This window comes from Ursus arctos, unplaced genomic scaffold (assembly GCF_023065955.2).
Source record: "Ursus arctos isolate Adak ecotype North America unplaced genomic scaffold, UrsArc2.0 scaffold_11, whole genome shotgun sequence".
Taxonomy (NCBI): domain Eukaryota; kingdom Metazoa; phylum Chordata; class Mammalia; order Carnivora; family Ursidae; genus Ursus; species Ursus arctos.
In genome coordinates, this window is record NW_026622775.1 from 55,662,368 (window position 1) to 55,677,233 (window position 14,866).

At 35.7% G+C, this 14,866-nt stretch overlaps 1 protein-coding gene across 12 annotated transcripts in view; it reads right to left on the reverse strand.

Annotated features, from left to right (window-relative positions):
* NEK1 (NIMA related kinase 1) overlaps positions 1-14,866 on the reverse strand; it is a 251,489-nt gene that overhangs the window by 119,997 nt on the left and 116,626 nt on the right. For 9 of the 12 annotated variants that reach the window (XM_048212192.2, XM_044379262.3, XM_048212186.2 and 6 more), the window contains 4 exons: positions 12,472-12,555; positions 11,953-12,036; positions 11,218-11,295; positions 10,553-10,648 (listed from right to left, as the gene is read on the reverse strand). In XM_048212192.2, coding sequence (XP_048068149.2) covers positions 10,553-10,648; positions 11,218-11,295; positions 11,953-12,036; positions 12,472-12,555 — 342 coding nt within the window. The remainder of the gene's footprint in view (positions 1-10,552; positions 10,649-11,217; positions 11,296-11,952; positions 12,037-12,471; positions 12,556-14,866) is intronic. The other 3 variants (XM_048212194.2, XM_048212193.2, XM_048212197.2) reach the window with 1 other exon arrangement.

Genomic DNA, 14,866 nt, shown 5'->3' on the forward strand with positions numbered 1-14,866 from the left:
AGGAAAAACAAAGCTGGGGGCATCACAATGCCGGATTTCGAGCTGTACTACAAAGCTGTGATCACAAAGACAGCATGGTACTGGCACAAAAACAGACACATAGACCAATGGAACAGAATAGAGAGCCCAGAAATGGACCCTCGGCTCTTTGGGCAACTAATATTTGATATAGCAGGAAAAAACATCCGGTGGGAAAAAGACAGTCTCTTCAATAAATGGTGCTGGGAAAATTGGACTGCTACATGCAAGAGAATGAAACTTGACCACTATCTCACACCATACACAAAAATAAACTCCAAATGGATGAAAGACCTCGATGTGAGACAGGAATCCATCAAAATTCTAGAGGAGAACATAGGCAACAACCTCTACGACATCGGCCAAAGTAACCTTTTTCAGGATACATCCCCAAAGGCAAGAGAAACAAAAGATAAAATGAATTTATGGGACTTCATCAAGATTAAAAGTTTCTGCACAGCCAAGGAAACAGTCAGAAAAACTAAGAGGCAGCCCACGGAATGGGAGAATATATTTGCAAATGACACTACAGATAAAGGACTGGTATCCAAGATCTACAAAGAACCCCTCAAACTCAATACACGAGAAACAAATAAACAAATCAAAAAATGGGCAGAAGATATGAACAGACACTTTTCCAATGAAGACATACAAATGGCTAACAGACACATGAAAAAATGTTCAAAATCATTAGCCATCAAGGAAATTCAAATCAAAACCACACTGAGATACCACCTTACGCCAGTTAGAATGGCAAAAATAGACAAGGCAAGAAACAACAATTGTTGGAGAGGATGTGGAGAAAGGGGATCCCTCCTACATTGTTGGTGGGAATGCAAGTTGATACAGCCACTCTGGAAAACAGTGTGGAGGTCCCTTAAAAAGTTAAAAATTGAGCTACCCTATGATCCAGCCATTGCACTACTGGGTATTTACCCCAAAGATACAGACGTAGTGAAGAGAAGGGCCATATGCACCCCAATGTTCATAGCAGCAATGTCCACAATAGCTAAATTGTGGAAGGAGCCGAGATGCCCTTCAACAGATGACTGGATTAAGAAGTTGTGGTCCATATATACAATGGAATATTACTCAGCTATCAGAAGGAACGAGTTCTCAACATTTGCTACAACATGGACAGCACTGGAGGAGATAATGCTAAGTGAAATAAGTCAAGCAGAGAAAGACAACTATCATATGATTTCTCTCATCTATGGAACATAAGAACTAGGATGATCGGTAGGGGAAGAAAGGGATAAAGAAAGGGGGGGTAATCAGAAGGGGGAATGAAACATGAGAGACTATGGACTATGAGAAACAAACTGAGGACTTCAGAGGGGAGGGGGGTGGGGGAATGGGATAGACCGGTGATGGGTAGTAAGGAGGGCACGTATTGCATGGTGCACTGGGTGTTATACACAACTAATGAATCATCGAGCCTTACATCGGAAACCGGGGATGTACTGTATGGTGACTAACATAATATAATAAAAAATCATTTAAAAAAAAAAAAAGAAAAGAAAAAAGTCACCTATACCTGAATGCTTCAACTTATTATATTTCATTTTTTATACTTCCTTTTAATGCTTATACACATACACACATAACTCATACACAATTTAAACAAACCACTAGCATAACTGTCTGAAACTGCAGACATACAGCCTAAGAAAAAATTTAAAAACCTTTAGGGAATACTTAGCAGATTTATCTTTAGTTAAAGAATGGCAAAAGTCACATAAGGGAATTGAAAATCCTTTATCTTGACCTTGTATTATTAAATTGTAAAGTAATGAAATAGAAATATTTTTATATTAATCTCAACCTTAAGAGAAATCTAAAGTAACAGAGACAAAAATTTGTTTACTGATAAAGTGCTATGAGTTAAACTGAGTAGGAGACCAAAGATAATCAAATTCAGTACAGTAGGGATTATGCTAAAACATGGAAAATCTCTACTAAATTCTCTTCATACTATTCATCTTTGAATCTATAGAAGCACATCTTCTCTTTTAATCAAGAGAAGATATCTTTAATGAAGAAAATGTCACTTACTACTATTAAGAACTTGCTTTGTATTGTATCAAAATCTGTCTGGCTGCCATTATATATGGCTGATGACTGGCATATAGTCTATTACCTAAAATAATCTGGTTCAATGTGTAAGACAAAGTTAATGGCACCTTGATAATAATGACCTTCAGCAGCCTTCAGTAAATCCTTATATTCCAAAATCAAACATATACTAGTCTCTCCCCTGGGTCAACTAAACAGATCCTAAGAACCTAAAATAATAAACATACAGAGAAAGTCAGACATAATGAAATCTAAACCAAAGAACAAACAGACTACCCTACTAAGTCTTCCAATTACTTAATAACAAAACTACGTCAGTTAACAAAAATATAAAGGTAATTCAGAGTAACTACTGAGGTGTTGGAACATCATTATAAGCCCAGGTAAGAAACGCCACTAACTGATTAGTACAACAGGAGCAGGGCCTTCTATGTAAACATCATGGATATCTTATTCATAACTTCAAAGTTAAGGCTATTCAATGTTAAACAGATCTTGAGATAGAAAATAATAACATCTTTAAATTGTCAAAAGAGAAAACACTAGACTGAGTTCTTAATTCAGAAAGTTCATCCAATATGACAAAAAAACAAAAAAATAAAACTAAGAAAACAAAACAAATTTTCACAGAAAATAAAAACTTTAAAGCCGCAAAAAAACCCACAATTTTGTTAAAATTGATCACCTCGTTACATCATTCTAAGCACAGTTTTTCAAAATCCAAAGTTAAAAAAAAATTGCAACAGAAATAAAATCCCGAACTAAAAGTTTCATTAGTCAAGCTAAAAAAAATAAACTGCTTTAGGAGCTATTTTTCCCAGCTATTTTCTCACTAAGTTCATAAATTCAAGACTTTTCTATATTACTTATACTACCACAAAAGGTTTTTAATTATCACTGTAAAATTGCTTCTATTTTAGCTGTTAATTGTGTCCGTTTAAATTTGCTGAAAAATTAATCAGCAGTGCCACCAAATGACAAAAGGCAAAATTTCACCAAATAGTGAGGCTACATTTATAAACACATGACACTATCAGTTTACCTATTCTTGAAGCATAAATGCAAACACTATTTCACCTCTAAGTGCTGAATGATTTAAAGATTTTATATATTCTAGGAAAATATTAAATGGCCTGATTCCACATTTTGAATATAGAGCAATTAATTTCACACATAATTTTATATAGCTTAAAGAAACAACATGGTTAAATTTTATCAAATTCACATTTAACCTCTCAAAACCTTGTCTTTGAAGAACCAAAAATACAAAAGTATTTTTCTGAATCATTTTTATGAACTAGTATTGCTATAATGTATTTATAGCAATGTTCATGAATAAGAACACTCCAAGGTGGCCAGAAAGGGGAAGTATTTCTCCACCCTGAAGGAAGCCTGATAGAACTTTTTGGCAGATCTGAAGAATAGGACAAAGAAACAAAATGACATAGACAAGAGATAAACACAATGAAAAAGGAATTCCTCATACTCAAAATGGTCTCTCAGCAAATCAACACATAATTTCTCTAATTCTGTTTTTCATTTAATTTTAATTATTAAATGCACTGCCACTATTAAGAAGCAATCTGCCTTACATTTCGCTCAGAATACGAGTATATATGCCAACTGAGAAAGGCAATACTACATTATTTGGGGGGGAAAAAACTCTCTCACCACACATGAAATTTTTCTTCATATTAAAATCCTATGTTGTACTACAATTTTTACACTGAAATATGTCAAAGAGAAAATTTTATAAAATGGGTTTTTACATGCCAAAGAATAAGAATAATTAAGGCAGTGATTTTTACCATTTGTTAGATCAAAGATACTTTTGATAACCCAATGAAAGACATGTGGTCCTTAAAGGGCTGGTATCCAAGATCTATAAAGAACTTCTCAAACTCAACACCCAAAAAACAAATAATCCAGTCAAGAAATGGTCAGAAGACATGAATAGACATCTCTCCAAGAAGACATACAAATGGCTAACAGACACATGAAAAAATAGTCAACATCACCAGCCATCAGCGAAATAACAAATCAAAACCACATTGAGATACCACCTTACACCAGTGAGAATGGCAAAAATTGACAAGACAGGAAACAACAAATGCTGGCGAGGATGTGGAGAAAGGGGAACCCTCTTACACTGTTGGTGGGAATGCAAGCTGGTACAGCCACTCTGGAAAACAGTATGGAGGTTCCTCAAGACGTTAAAAATAGAGCTACCCTACAACACAGCAATTGAACTACTAGGTATTTATCCTAAAGATACAGATATAGTGAAAAGAAGGGGCATCTGCATTCCAGTGTTCATAGCAGCCATGTCCATAACAGCCAAACTGTGGAGGGAGACAAGATGTCCTTCAACAGATGAATGGATAAAGAAGATGTGGTTCATATATACAATGGACTATTACTCAGCCATCAGAAAGGATGAATACTTACCATTTGAATTGACATGGATGGAACTGGAGGGTGAAATAAGTCAAGCAGAGAAAGACAACTATCATATGATTTCACTCATATGTGGAATAAGGAATAGCACAGAGGGCCCCAGGGCAAGAGAGGGAAAACTGAATGGGAAGAAATCAGAGAGGGAGACAAGCCATGAGAGACTCTGGATTCCAGGAAACAAACTGAGGGTTACAGAAGGGAGGGGGGTGGGGGGTGGGGCACAGGGTGATGGGCATCAAGGAGGGCACGTGTTGAGCACTGGGTTTTATGCACAACTGATGAATCCTTGAACACATCAAAAACTAATGATGTACTATATGTTGGCTAACTGAACATAATAAAAAAATTTTTAAATTAAAAAAAGAAAGATGTGGTCTTACTGAAGAAAAATTCATCAACATATATACCATCAAACTAAATTAACATTTCAGGAAGTTAATAATGCTATCTCTAACTCTGAATAATGTTAACCACTCCTGAGTTACAGTAACAGTAAGTAAATATAGACATAAGAAGACACCATACTTATCTATATTATGTCAAATCAAATCTTCTTTTGAAATTAATACTTGATAAAATAACTTTAAACCATTTTCTATTGATTAAACTGGATTTAAGTACTTAAATTATGAAGACTGTTTTTCTATGTAACTTATAAAGAACAGTATTAGAGATCAAGCCTTTCATCTAGGAGATGAGGAAATAAAGGCCCACAAACATTAAGTCAGTTTTCCAAACCGGCAAATTAATTGGCAGAGCTGAGATTAAAAATCAAGTATTCTGATTCTTAAACTCATTTTTTTTCTCACAAGAACGCAGTTAGTAAACCAATGTTTGAACGCTCCTCTATTAGAACTCTGAAATGTTATGAGCCACAGAATTCCCAATGAATTTATTTGTGTTACTATTCACCAGATACTATGCTAAGCATTTTACAAGGTAAATCAGGGTCCTTTGGTTGAAAGCAACAGAAACTAACTCTGGGGGTGCCTGGGTGGCTCAGTCGTTAAGCGTCTGCCTTCGGCTCAGGGCATGATCCCGGAGTCCTGGGATCGAGCCCCACATCAGACTCCTCCGCTGGGAGCCTGCTTCTCCCTCTCCCACTCCCCCTGCTTGTGTTCCCTCTCTCACTGACTGTCTCTCTCTCTCTGTCAAATGAATAAATAAAATCTTAAAAAAAAAAGAAAGAAAGAAACTAACTCTGGAGGAAAGGAGGAGGGGTGGAAGGGGAAAGAAGAAGAGAGAAAAGAACTGTAAGTAAGATTATAAAAGTAAAGGGAAGCCCTCCAAAAAGAACAGTCCAAAAAGAACAGGAGATGAATCTAGGTAGCAAAACTAATTCATTGTTTCATCATGTTCCTTTACTAGATTAAATAAACTTCAAATCCTGTGATATTCTGCTCAAGCTTGAAGCCCTGGGAGATGATTCAATTGGTCTACTTTAGATGACCTGCCTATCCTTTAGCTAGAAGAAGCCAGAATGCCTTGTTTGACAGACTTACCAAAAGAGCACACAATAATTCCCCCAAATGAAAATGGGTTGCTTGCCTGTTTGTTGGACTTGAGAAGTCAGGCAGACTGCCACAGTTTAATGCTGCCACCATAAAAATACTTCTGAGAGAACTTGAAATACAAAGTTGTCCCATACTAGAAACCAGTATTCTTTATCAATAATATAGTCATAAAAGCTGTCATTTGTGCACACTTCAGAACTATCTAAGACAGATCTACCATTAACAGAGAAAATATATACAGAGAAAAAAACCTTTATACTGGTTTAAATGGCTTAGAAAGCAAAGACTTTGGGGGGGGTAGTTCTTGGACTGTATTTTAACTATATGGATGCTCTTGAAAGTGCGTTGGATGGATGGATGAGGTCTATCTAGTGCAGTCTTCTGGAAGGAGAAGCCTGGCTCCAACTGATTATATAAGGAAACGGAACTGTACTATTATACAGCTGCCTAGTAATAAAAGTATTATACGAGAATGTATAGTACCTGCTCAGAGCTGAATCAACGTCAGACATAATTTATAAAATGTACTTGTTGACATATAAAACCTAACATGCTTCCAGAGGTGCTCCCCTGCTCCTCTCCTTCTGCCTCCTCTACCATTACCACCACCACCTGTGAAACTTCCGCTCCTGTTGCTTAGGGAAAGTTAGCTTAATGCTAGGAAGATCACTAGAGGAGAAGCTTTGAAATAGGGCCCCTCAGCTAAGGGGAATCCTGATTCTCTTTGATGTTCTTGAAAATTTTAAATGTCAAATAAACATATCTTGCAGACCTCTCTGAAACACTGTAAATATCTAGGGACACTTGGAAGAGAGAGCATGATTCCAAATTGATCTCATGATGTGTCTATTTAAGTGGATGAGATTATGTGGCAAGATTAAGGATAAGAACATTCTGAGATAGTCAAAGATGGGGCTTCCACTAGAAGCCTTATAGGCCTATATGGCAGGTCAAAAGAACGAGACAACAATAGAAATAAAATACACAACAAAGAGTGAAATGCAAAGCAGGAGGAACACATCATATTCAAAATATAGTCTCTGACCTAACCGAAGAATAGACTTCCACAGATATGTTGCCTGAATTGATGCTAAGAAATATGCAGACTGGGTACCCTGCTATGATAATTTAGATGAAAAATACGGTAAAACAGCTCCACTTAGAACTGTAGAACTATAACTGAAGGATGTCAATGGAAGTGTCAAGCATCAATGAGAATAAGAATGCAAAGCCTGGGTGGCTCAGTTGGTTAAGCATCTGCCTTCAGCTCAGGTCATAATCTTGGGGTCCTGGGATTGAAACCCACGTCGGGCTCCCTGCTCAGCAGGGAATCTGCTTCTCCTCCCTCTCCCTCTGCCCACCCCCACTCATGCTCAAGCTTTCTTTCTCTCAAATAAATAAAATCTTTAAAGAAAAAAAAAGGGAAAAGAAATAAATGGAACAGTCAACTCAATAGATTTTATACACTGATACTGATCAACCATATGTTTATACTGACTCTTGGACAGTGGTTATGATCTTGTTGAATGGGTAGAACAATAAGAAATAAGCTATATAAAGAAAGCCTGTTTGAGGAACTGTGCTTTCGAAAACCATTATACAAGATGTACTTAAGACTACATTTAAAGGTGTTTGTGGGCTGTTTCGGTCCACCAAAAGCAGATTTCAGGAAAGAAACATAATTATACAGCTCATGCTTTGTGTTCTCTGAGCTATATTAACTTGAGCTGTTGGAAGCATAACATTCTGAATCACTAAAATGGCAGTCCCTACATGACTGGGAGAAAAGGAAACATTTCCCATTGATAAATGTGCTACTCTAGTATCCCACATGCTGATCACAACATCGACTAAAGACACAGCCATTCACTTTTCCCTGGGGAAATCATAAGGTGTATATATAGCTGGCACAGAGTGGCAGGTGGCTATATAGGCCTGCTGCCAAGATGGGCCTATGCACGCATACATACCGATAGCAGAGTATATGGAGTAGCTGTCCCATCTCTAAGAATAAAGGGTTTCACATAACCAAAGCCATGCAGACTGCTGTTATCAAATACTTGGATGCCCCATCTAATTGTGCATAATAGATCATATTTTAAAAATAAGGCTGATTCGCACTAAGCAGAAGCTTATCATAGTTAATGGATATATTACTACCCCAATCACCTTCATGTGCTATGTAGACTGCTGGAATGGATTATTAAAGACTAAACTAAAAACTGTAAGGGCAATTAATGGTCCTTAAAATTTGCAACTGCGGTATTACAGCTGAACACAAGGATGATAACAGCAGGCTTATCAAGAGGAAAGCTGATTCAAAAAGAATACACAGGGAGTTTCATATGGATTCATCTTGATATAATTTCTGCCCCACTGTGCAAATCAGCACAGGATGAAATGTCCCTGTTTCTTGTGTTGAATCTTCAACAAATCCAAAAGAACAAAAGCAGATTGTTCCTAATTGCTATATATATATGCCACCAAACGTAGGCTCATACTATTTTCCAGATTAAGGTAAGCCTAAAGGGACTTAGGTAGTAAAAGAAATCATTGGCCCTGACTATGAAGATGAATTATTTCTACTTCTGACAAATTTGGTTGCTAAAACTTTCTCTTGAGGAGGAGCTGGTGAGTTAGCACTGTAATTGTCTCATACTCTTGCCCTACTCATGCTACTACATCTGAAGTAAGGGGGGGGAAGGGAATTGAGGAACACTGGGTTTAAAACATTTAAAAAGCATACCAATCTAAAGCCAGGTAAATTTTGGTCAATGGGCCAGGAGATGATTACTAGACACTCTTGGAGAAGATGAAATACATTACCACAGTTACTGTTCCACACTCAAACCTTGTCCATGTTATGTCAGGAAAGAAAAAGGGGGAATTAGATGAGATTTCTCTACTGCTGGACTTTTAAAACTTAAGAGAAAAATGTAACTAAATGAGGATGAACAAATCAGAACAAAACATTACCTAAAATTACTGTGAACAGAAAGCAAAAAGGAATGATCAAACAAGCCTTAGACTTAGATTCTAACTTTTGGAGTTGTCTCTTTCACTTTCTTATAGCTAAGTGGTTCTTTTTCATTAGGAATCTGGTAAGAAGAGAATCTCCCTATATGTTACTTCAATTGGTGAATTAAGCAGAAACACACAAGACATCTGATCAAACTCCAACACTTGTCTCTGATAAAAAAGATTATAAATCACAGAGATACCATATTCCTTATTATTTTACCATACATAACAGAGAAATGACTCAAGTATTTCCATTAGAAACAGGAACAAAATATTATCCCTATTATTGTTTAATGTTGGCCTAGGAAATAGAATTAGGTACTACCAGCAAATAACCTTTACAAGAAATATAACAAGTATGACCTTAAAATGATCAAAATTGTGTAAGAGATATAAAAGAAATAATGAATGAATGTAGATACTTAAAATGCTCCTGAATAAATTAATTTGTAGGTTTAAGGTAATACTGATAAAAATTCTGACAAAGTTTTTAAAAAAGATTTATTTATTTATTTGAGAGGCAGAGGGAGAGAGTGAGGGGGGAAAAGGAGAGAAAGAGAAGCAGACTCCCCACTGAGTGAGGAGCCCAACACAGGGCTTGATCTTATGACCCTGAGACCATGATCTGAGCTGAAATCTAGTCAGATGCTTAACTGACTGAACCACCCAGGCACTCTCCCCAACAGAATATAAAAAGAAAAAAATAAATAAAAATTACCCAGGAATGTATCTGGTAAAGAAAAAGAGAGCAAGCAACTAAAGAAAACAATGTAAAAAGAAGAGTAAAAAGGAAATGAGGGAAAAACTCTATCAGAAATTTAAATATATTCTAAACCCACAGTTACTAATATAATGAGGTAGTGACAGAACAGACGGAGTAATGGAGCAGAAGAGAGCTTGATGCATGTATATTATAGAGTCATTCTCTAGTCTGTATAAGAATTTAATATATAGGTATTTATATTAATATTTATATTAATAATTCATATTAATATTAATTCATATTAATATTAATTCATATTAATTATATAGGTATTTATATTAATATATAAAGGTAGCTTTATAAATCAGTGGCAGAAAGAAAGCATAGCCATTAAGTGATGCTGGACTTTGATTAGGTATTTGGCAATAATAACAACTTATTATTTTAAAACTTACTCATTTTAGAGTAAGTAAATTAGGCTTTCACCCCAAATCAAACCCCAAAATAACTTCCATATTGATCATCCTTAAATACGGAACATAGGGTGACAGAGAGGGAGAGCTGGGGGAGGGGATGAGAGAGGGAGAATGAATGAGAATAACAAATGGAAAAGAAAAGAATTACAAAATTATAATGGTGACATACTAGCCAGTAAGAGATATAGGAACATTAACATGACCAGGATCAAGAATACTGTATGGTGACTAACATAAGATAATATAAAATTATTAAAAAAAAAAAAAGAATATGAGCTAAATCTTACATGCTCTTCCCAGACTTTCTTTTCTCTCTCATATGCTTCCTTTCTCTTTCGTTCTAATTGTTCTTTTAGTACAGCAGCACGTGCACTTGCTTGGGCCTGAAAATAAAAACAATCAACAAAATTAGTTACAGAAAGAAGGGCATAGGTTGTTTTTTTTTGTTTGGTTTTGTTTTAGGTCTCTAAAACGATTTACTTATTAGCCAAAAAAGAGGAGTTGTGGGGGTGGGGGAGAATTTCTCCAGTAAAAATAAAAGCTCACTCTATATCCCTGGCACTGAAACCAGGGCTCAACACACAGCAGCTGCTCAATGAGTATTTGTTGAATAAAAATAAATACAGGCACATTCTAACGGAAATACAAATGTAAAAATTTTAAACTATGGTTATTATATACAGACTTCATTTGTCTTCACAGAAATGGGCAATTACATTTTTCATTTTCAAGGTTACTATTTTTTCTTTTTAAGATTACTTGTGCAATAGTTTCATATACTTCTGTCATGATTTCATCAAATTACTCTCCATAAATACAGGATACGAAGAGAGGAAGACACTATTTTTCAGAAACCAAACAGTGAGGGATAAAGGGGAATGAAAAATTAAGGCAAGATTTCTACCTCAGGTTCCAATTTTCTCAAAGACAACTGTGTATTTCTAGTCCATACCTTAAACGCTTCAACTTTTTTACGCCGCACGTCAGCCTCCTCACTTCCTTCTTGTCCTTCGGAATAATCAGCTTCTTTCTACAAAGTAAGTAGATAAGCAAAACACTTAGGATAGAGCCTTGAATTCAGTGCAGAGCTCTGTGGAAGACAATTTGAAGAAACTAACACCTAAAAATATGAAATGGTAAATTGTTCAACACTGCTAATTTTCTCTCCTGCACTGCAAGTGAACTATCCATAACTACCAACTCTTATGGACAATGAATGGAAAAAAAGACAAAAATAGAATGATATAGAATGATCACGGGTACCACTTATATTTTCCTCTCAGAATTCCTCTGGAAAAAAATGGTCTTATCAATTTTAAATCCCACATCTAAAATGTATTTTCTTTCTACGTATAGTTTTCTGATCTTTGACTCTAACTCCATCAGTTGTTGTGTTAATGGCACAGCATTATTTTTTTAAAAATTTTATTTATTTGAGAGAGAGAGAGAGAGAGTGCGCACGAGCACAAGCAGGGGAAAGGGGGGTGCAGAGAGGGAGAAGCAGACTCCCCGCTAAGATGGGAGCCTGACTTGGGGCTCTATCCCAGGACCCTGGGATCATGACCAGAGCCAAAGGCAGATGCCTAACTGACTGAGCCACCCAGGCGCTCCAGTGGCATAGCATTTTTAATCTTAATCTATTATAACGTCATTCAATTACTTTTTAAAAAATTATTTTTCAACCTGCCTTTTCACCACGAAGTTTGGCTCTAATCTGTTGGCGCTCATTGAAATTCTGCAGTCTTATTTGCCTCAGTCTTGCCAGATATACCTACAAGGAGAGAAAAAAAGCATACAGCATTTTAATTTAAAGAAAAAACTATCAATGTTTTTACTGCTAAAATTTTTTTTAATTTAAAGAAAAGTGTTAATCTGAATACAAGAAATAAAAGTTTCAAAATCTGGTTAATGGAAATGTAATATTAGCTTTCAAGTGTTTAATTTAGATCAACTTATTTCTGAAAAGAAACACATTATAATTACAAATTTTTAATTTTATCAAAAGAAAAGAAATTGAACTCAGAATACTGAATATCAGTTATGGGGCAAAATTATGACACAGCATGTCAGTCAAATTATATTAACAGGTCCCTCTAGACCTACAAAATCCTTAAATAATTGTTAAGAATTTAAACCATGCAAGAAAGGAAGGCAATAAACTCAAAATGGCTATGTGACGGAGGTAGCGAACATGCGGGAAGCATACCTCTTCCTCTTTGTTTCTTGGCTTCCCTCCTCTTGAAGAGCTGGACCTGCCTCCATACATAGCTGCCAGGTTTTGCAGGATTCCCTGTTCATCATTTAATGTACTAAGTTTAAAGAATCACTAAGGCTACATTAGCATCTTACCTAGGAATATCCAGGTGCCACTTTATTTCGTTTGGCAAACACTGATCATTTCTAGCTGATAAACTTAGATAAACCCTGGCATTTTCCCGTATCAATATAACCAATACATTCATTGAGAACAGAAGGAGGAATTAAACCCCAAACATAATTATTCAAAAGAGAGACCAGCTATGTTTTTATTAGTCATTTAAGTAATCAGGTTTTTAAAACTGCTTTGGAAGTTAGCTAAATCCGAAATCAAAGTTTTGTTCTGAAAAGGGCCGATCTTTTCTACACATTTGTTTACATACTAAATACACAGACACAATATTAAATATCTGAACTCAAACTCTACACTTGGGCATGTCCTGTTACTATACTGCAAATGATCATATTCAATCACAAACTGATATCATTTTTAAATACAATTTATCATAAACATGGAATTATGTCCTTATTAGAAATTATTAATATCCTTCAAAAAAAAAAATACCAGATTGTCAAACTATCCATTTTCTCTTTCTTCAGCACACAACTATGCTGTAAGCTTTTTTCCTTAAAAAAACCGTCAGTGTCTTTTTTTTTTTTTAAGATTTTATTTATTTATTTGACAGAGAGACAGCCAGCAAAAGAGGGAACACAAGCAGAGGGAGTGGGAGAGGAAGAAGCAGGCTCCCAGCGGAGGAGCCCGATGCGGGGCTCGATCCCAGGACTCTGGGATCACGCCCTGAGCTGAAGGCAGATGCTTAACGACTGAGCCACCCAGGCACCCCAAAACTGTCAGTGTCTAACTTGCCTATCTAATGTCTTTTTATCAGCTTGTTGAATGCATAGTTTTTTTATATTCATGACCTTCATTTTCCTGCTTCCTATTTACTTTTTTTTCCTATTTACTTTCTAACCTACTACAATCTGGTTTCCAATCCCACTAAGACTGAAAATTTTCAAGGTTACCATTGACTTCCTAGTTCACAATTCAAATGGACCCTTTTGAGTAAACTATGCAATTAATATTTCCACTAGAAAATAGTTGGCTGAATCCACATAAGTATTTTTTTCCTTTCATAAAAATATATGTTCACTGGAGAAAACTTATAAAATATAAATCATTCACAAGTCGACAACCCGAAGCACCCAAAGTCTCAGGTTATTCACTTCCAAACTTCCTTCTCATATGTATAAATACATACACATTTTATCTTTACAAAATTGGAATTTTACTATAGTTCTGATTTTACCGTAATATTAATTTTAATATTCTGAGTCTTTCCTCACATTCAATATCCTTAAAAACATTATTTTTTCTTAAAAACATTATTCTTAACTGACTATATAGTATTCATAATATTCCACCAAATAGTGTTCTATAATTCACACACTGAAAAAAAAATCTCTCTTCTCTTTCATATTTATAACAGCACTCTCTCCTGGGTTCTTCCAATCAATCTTCACTATTTTTCCCAGGCTTTTCTCTTCCTTGGCTCGTCACTAATGTCAATATTTTGTCAAGGTTCATTCTCTGGTCCTGCTTCTCTTCTCATTACCAGGCTTTACCATATGTTGCCAATTCCCAAATTTCAATCAACCTTGCAGTCCTTTTTTTTAAACATCTATGTATATTCAACAGACATCTGGACAACTCCACTCTTTATGTAGCAAAGCTACTTCAAACAATTTATAAACCTGACTTCATCATTCTTTTTACTACAGGATTTTATTCCTACTTCAGTTATTGATCACAATCAGCCACCCAAGCGAGCAAGCTGGAAGTTATCTTTGCCTCTTTTTCTACTCTGCCAAAAACAAATGACTGTCAAATTACCAGTCCACCTCCTCCTAACTTTCTAACTATCCCTTTAGTTTCTGCCTTAGCTCATGCTCTCTTCTCTTGATTTCTGACTTTCCAAGAGTTTCCTAATTTATCATTACACCTTAGTCTATTCCTTACCCAGTCTACTCTCTACAACGCAGAGTAACCTTTTTAACAGTTTCTTTCACATCAAAGCCCACATAAATCTTTCAATGGTTCCCATTAACTTCAAAATATAATCCACATTCTATTCTGTTGTATGGCAGATAAGGCCATTTCTGACCTAGCCATATCTATTATCTCTGCCCATGCCATGTTCTAGTCATGAGAACTACTTGTGGTTTATAGACTATGCCATGATTTCACTCATCTTAAAATGGCTAACTCTACTCATCTTCCAAAATGCAAATCTACTTGCTCATACTTCCTCCAGTCAGTTAAGTGTTATATGCCATTCCATTTT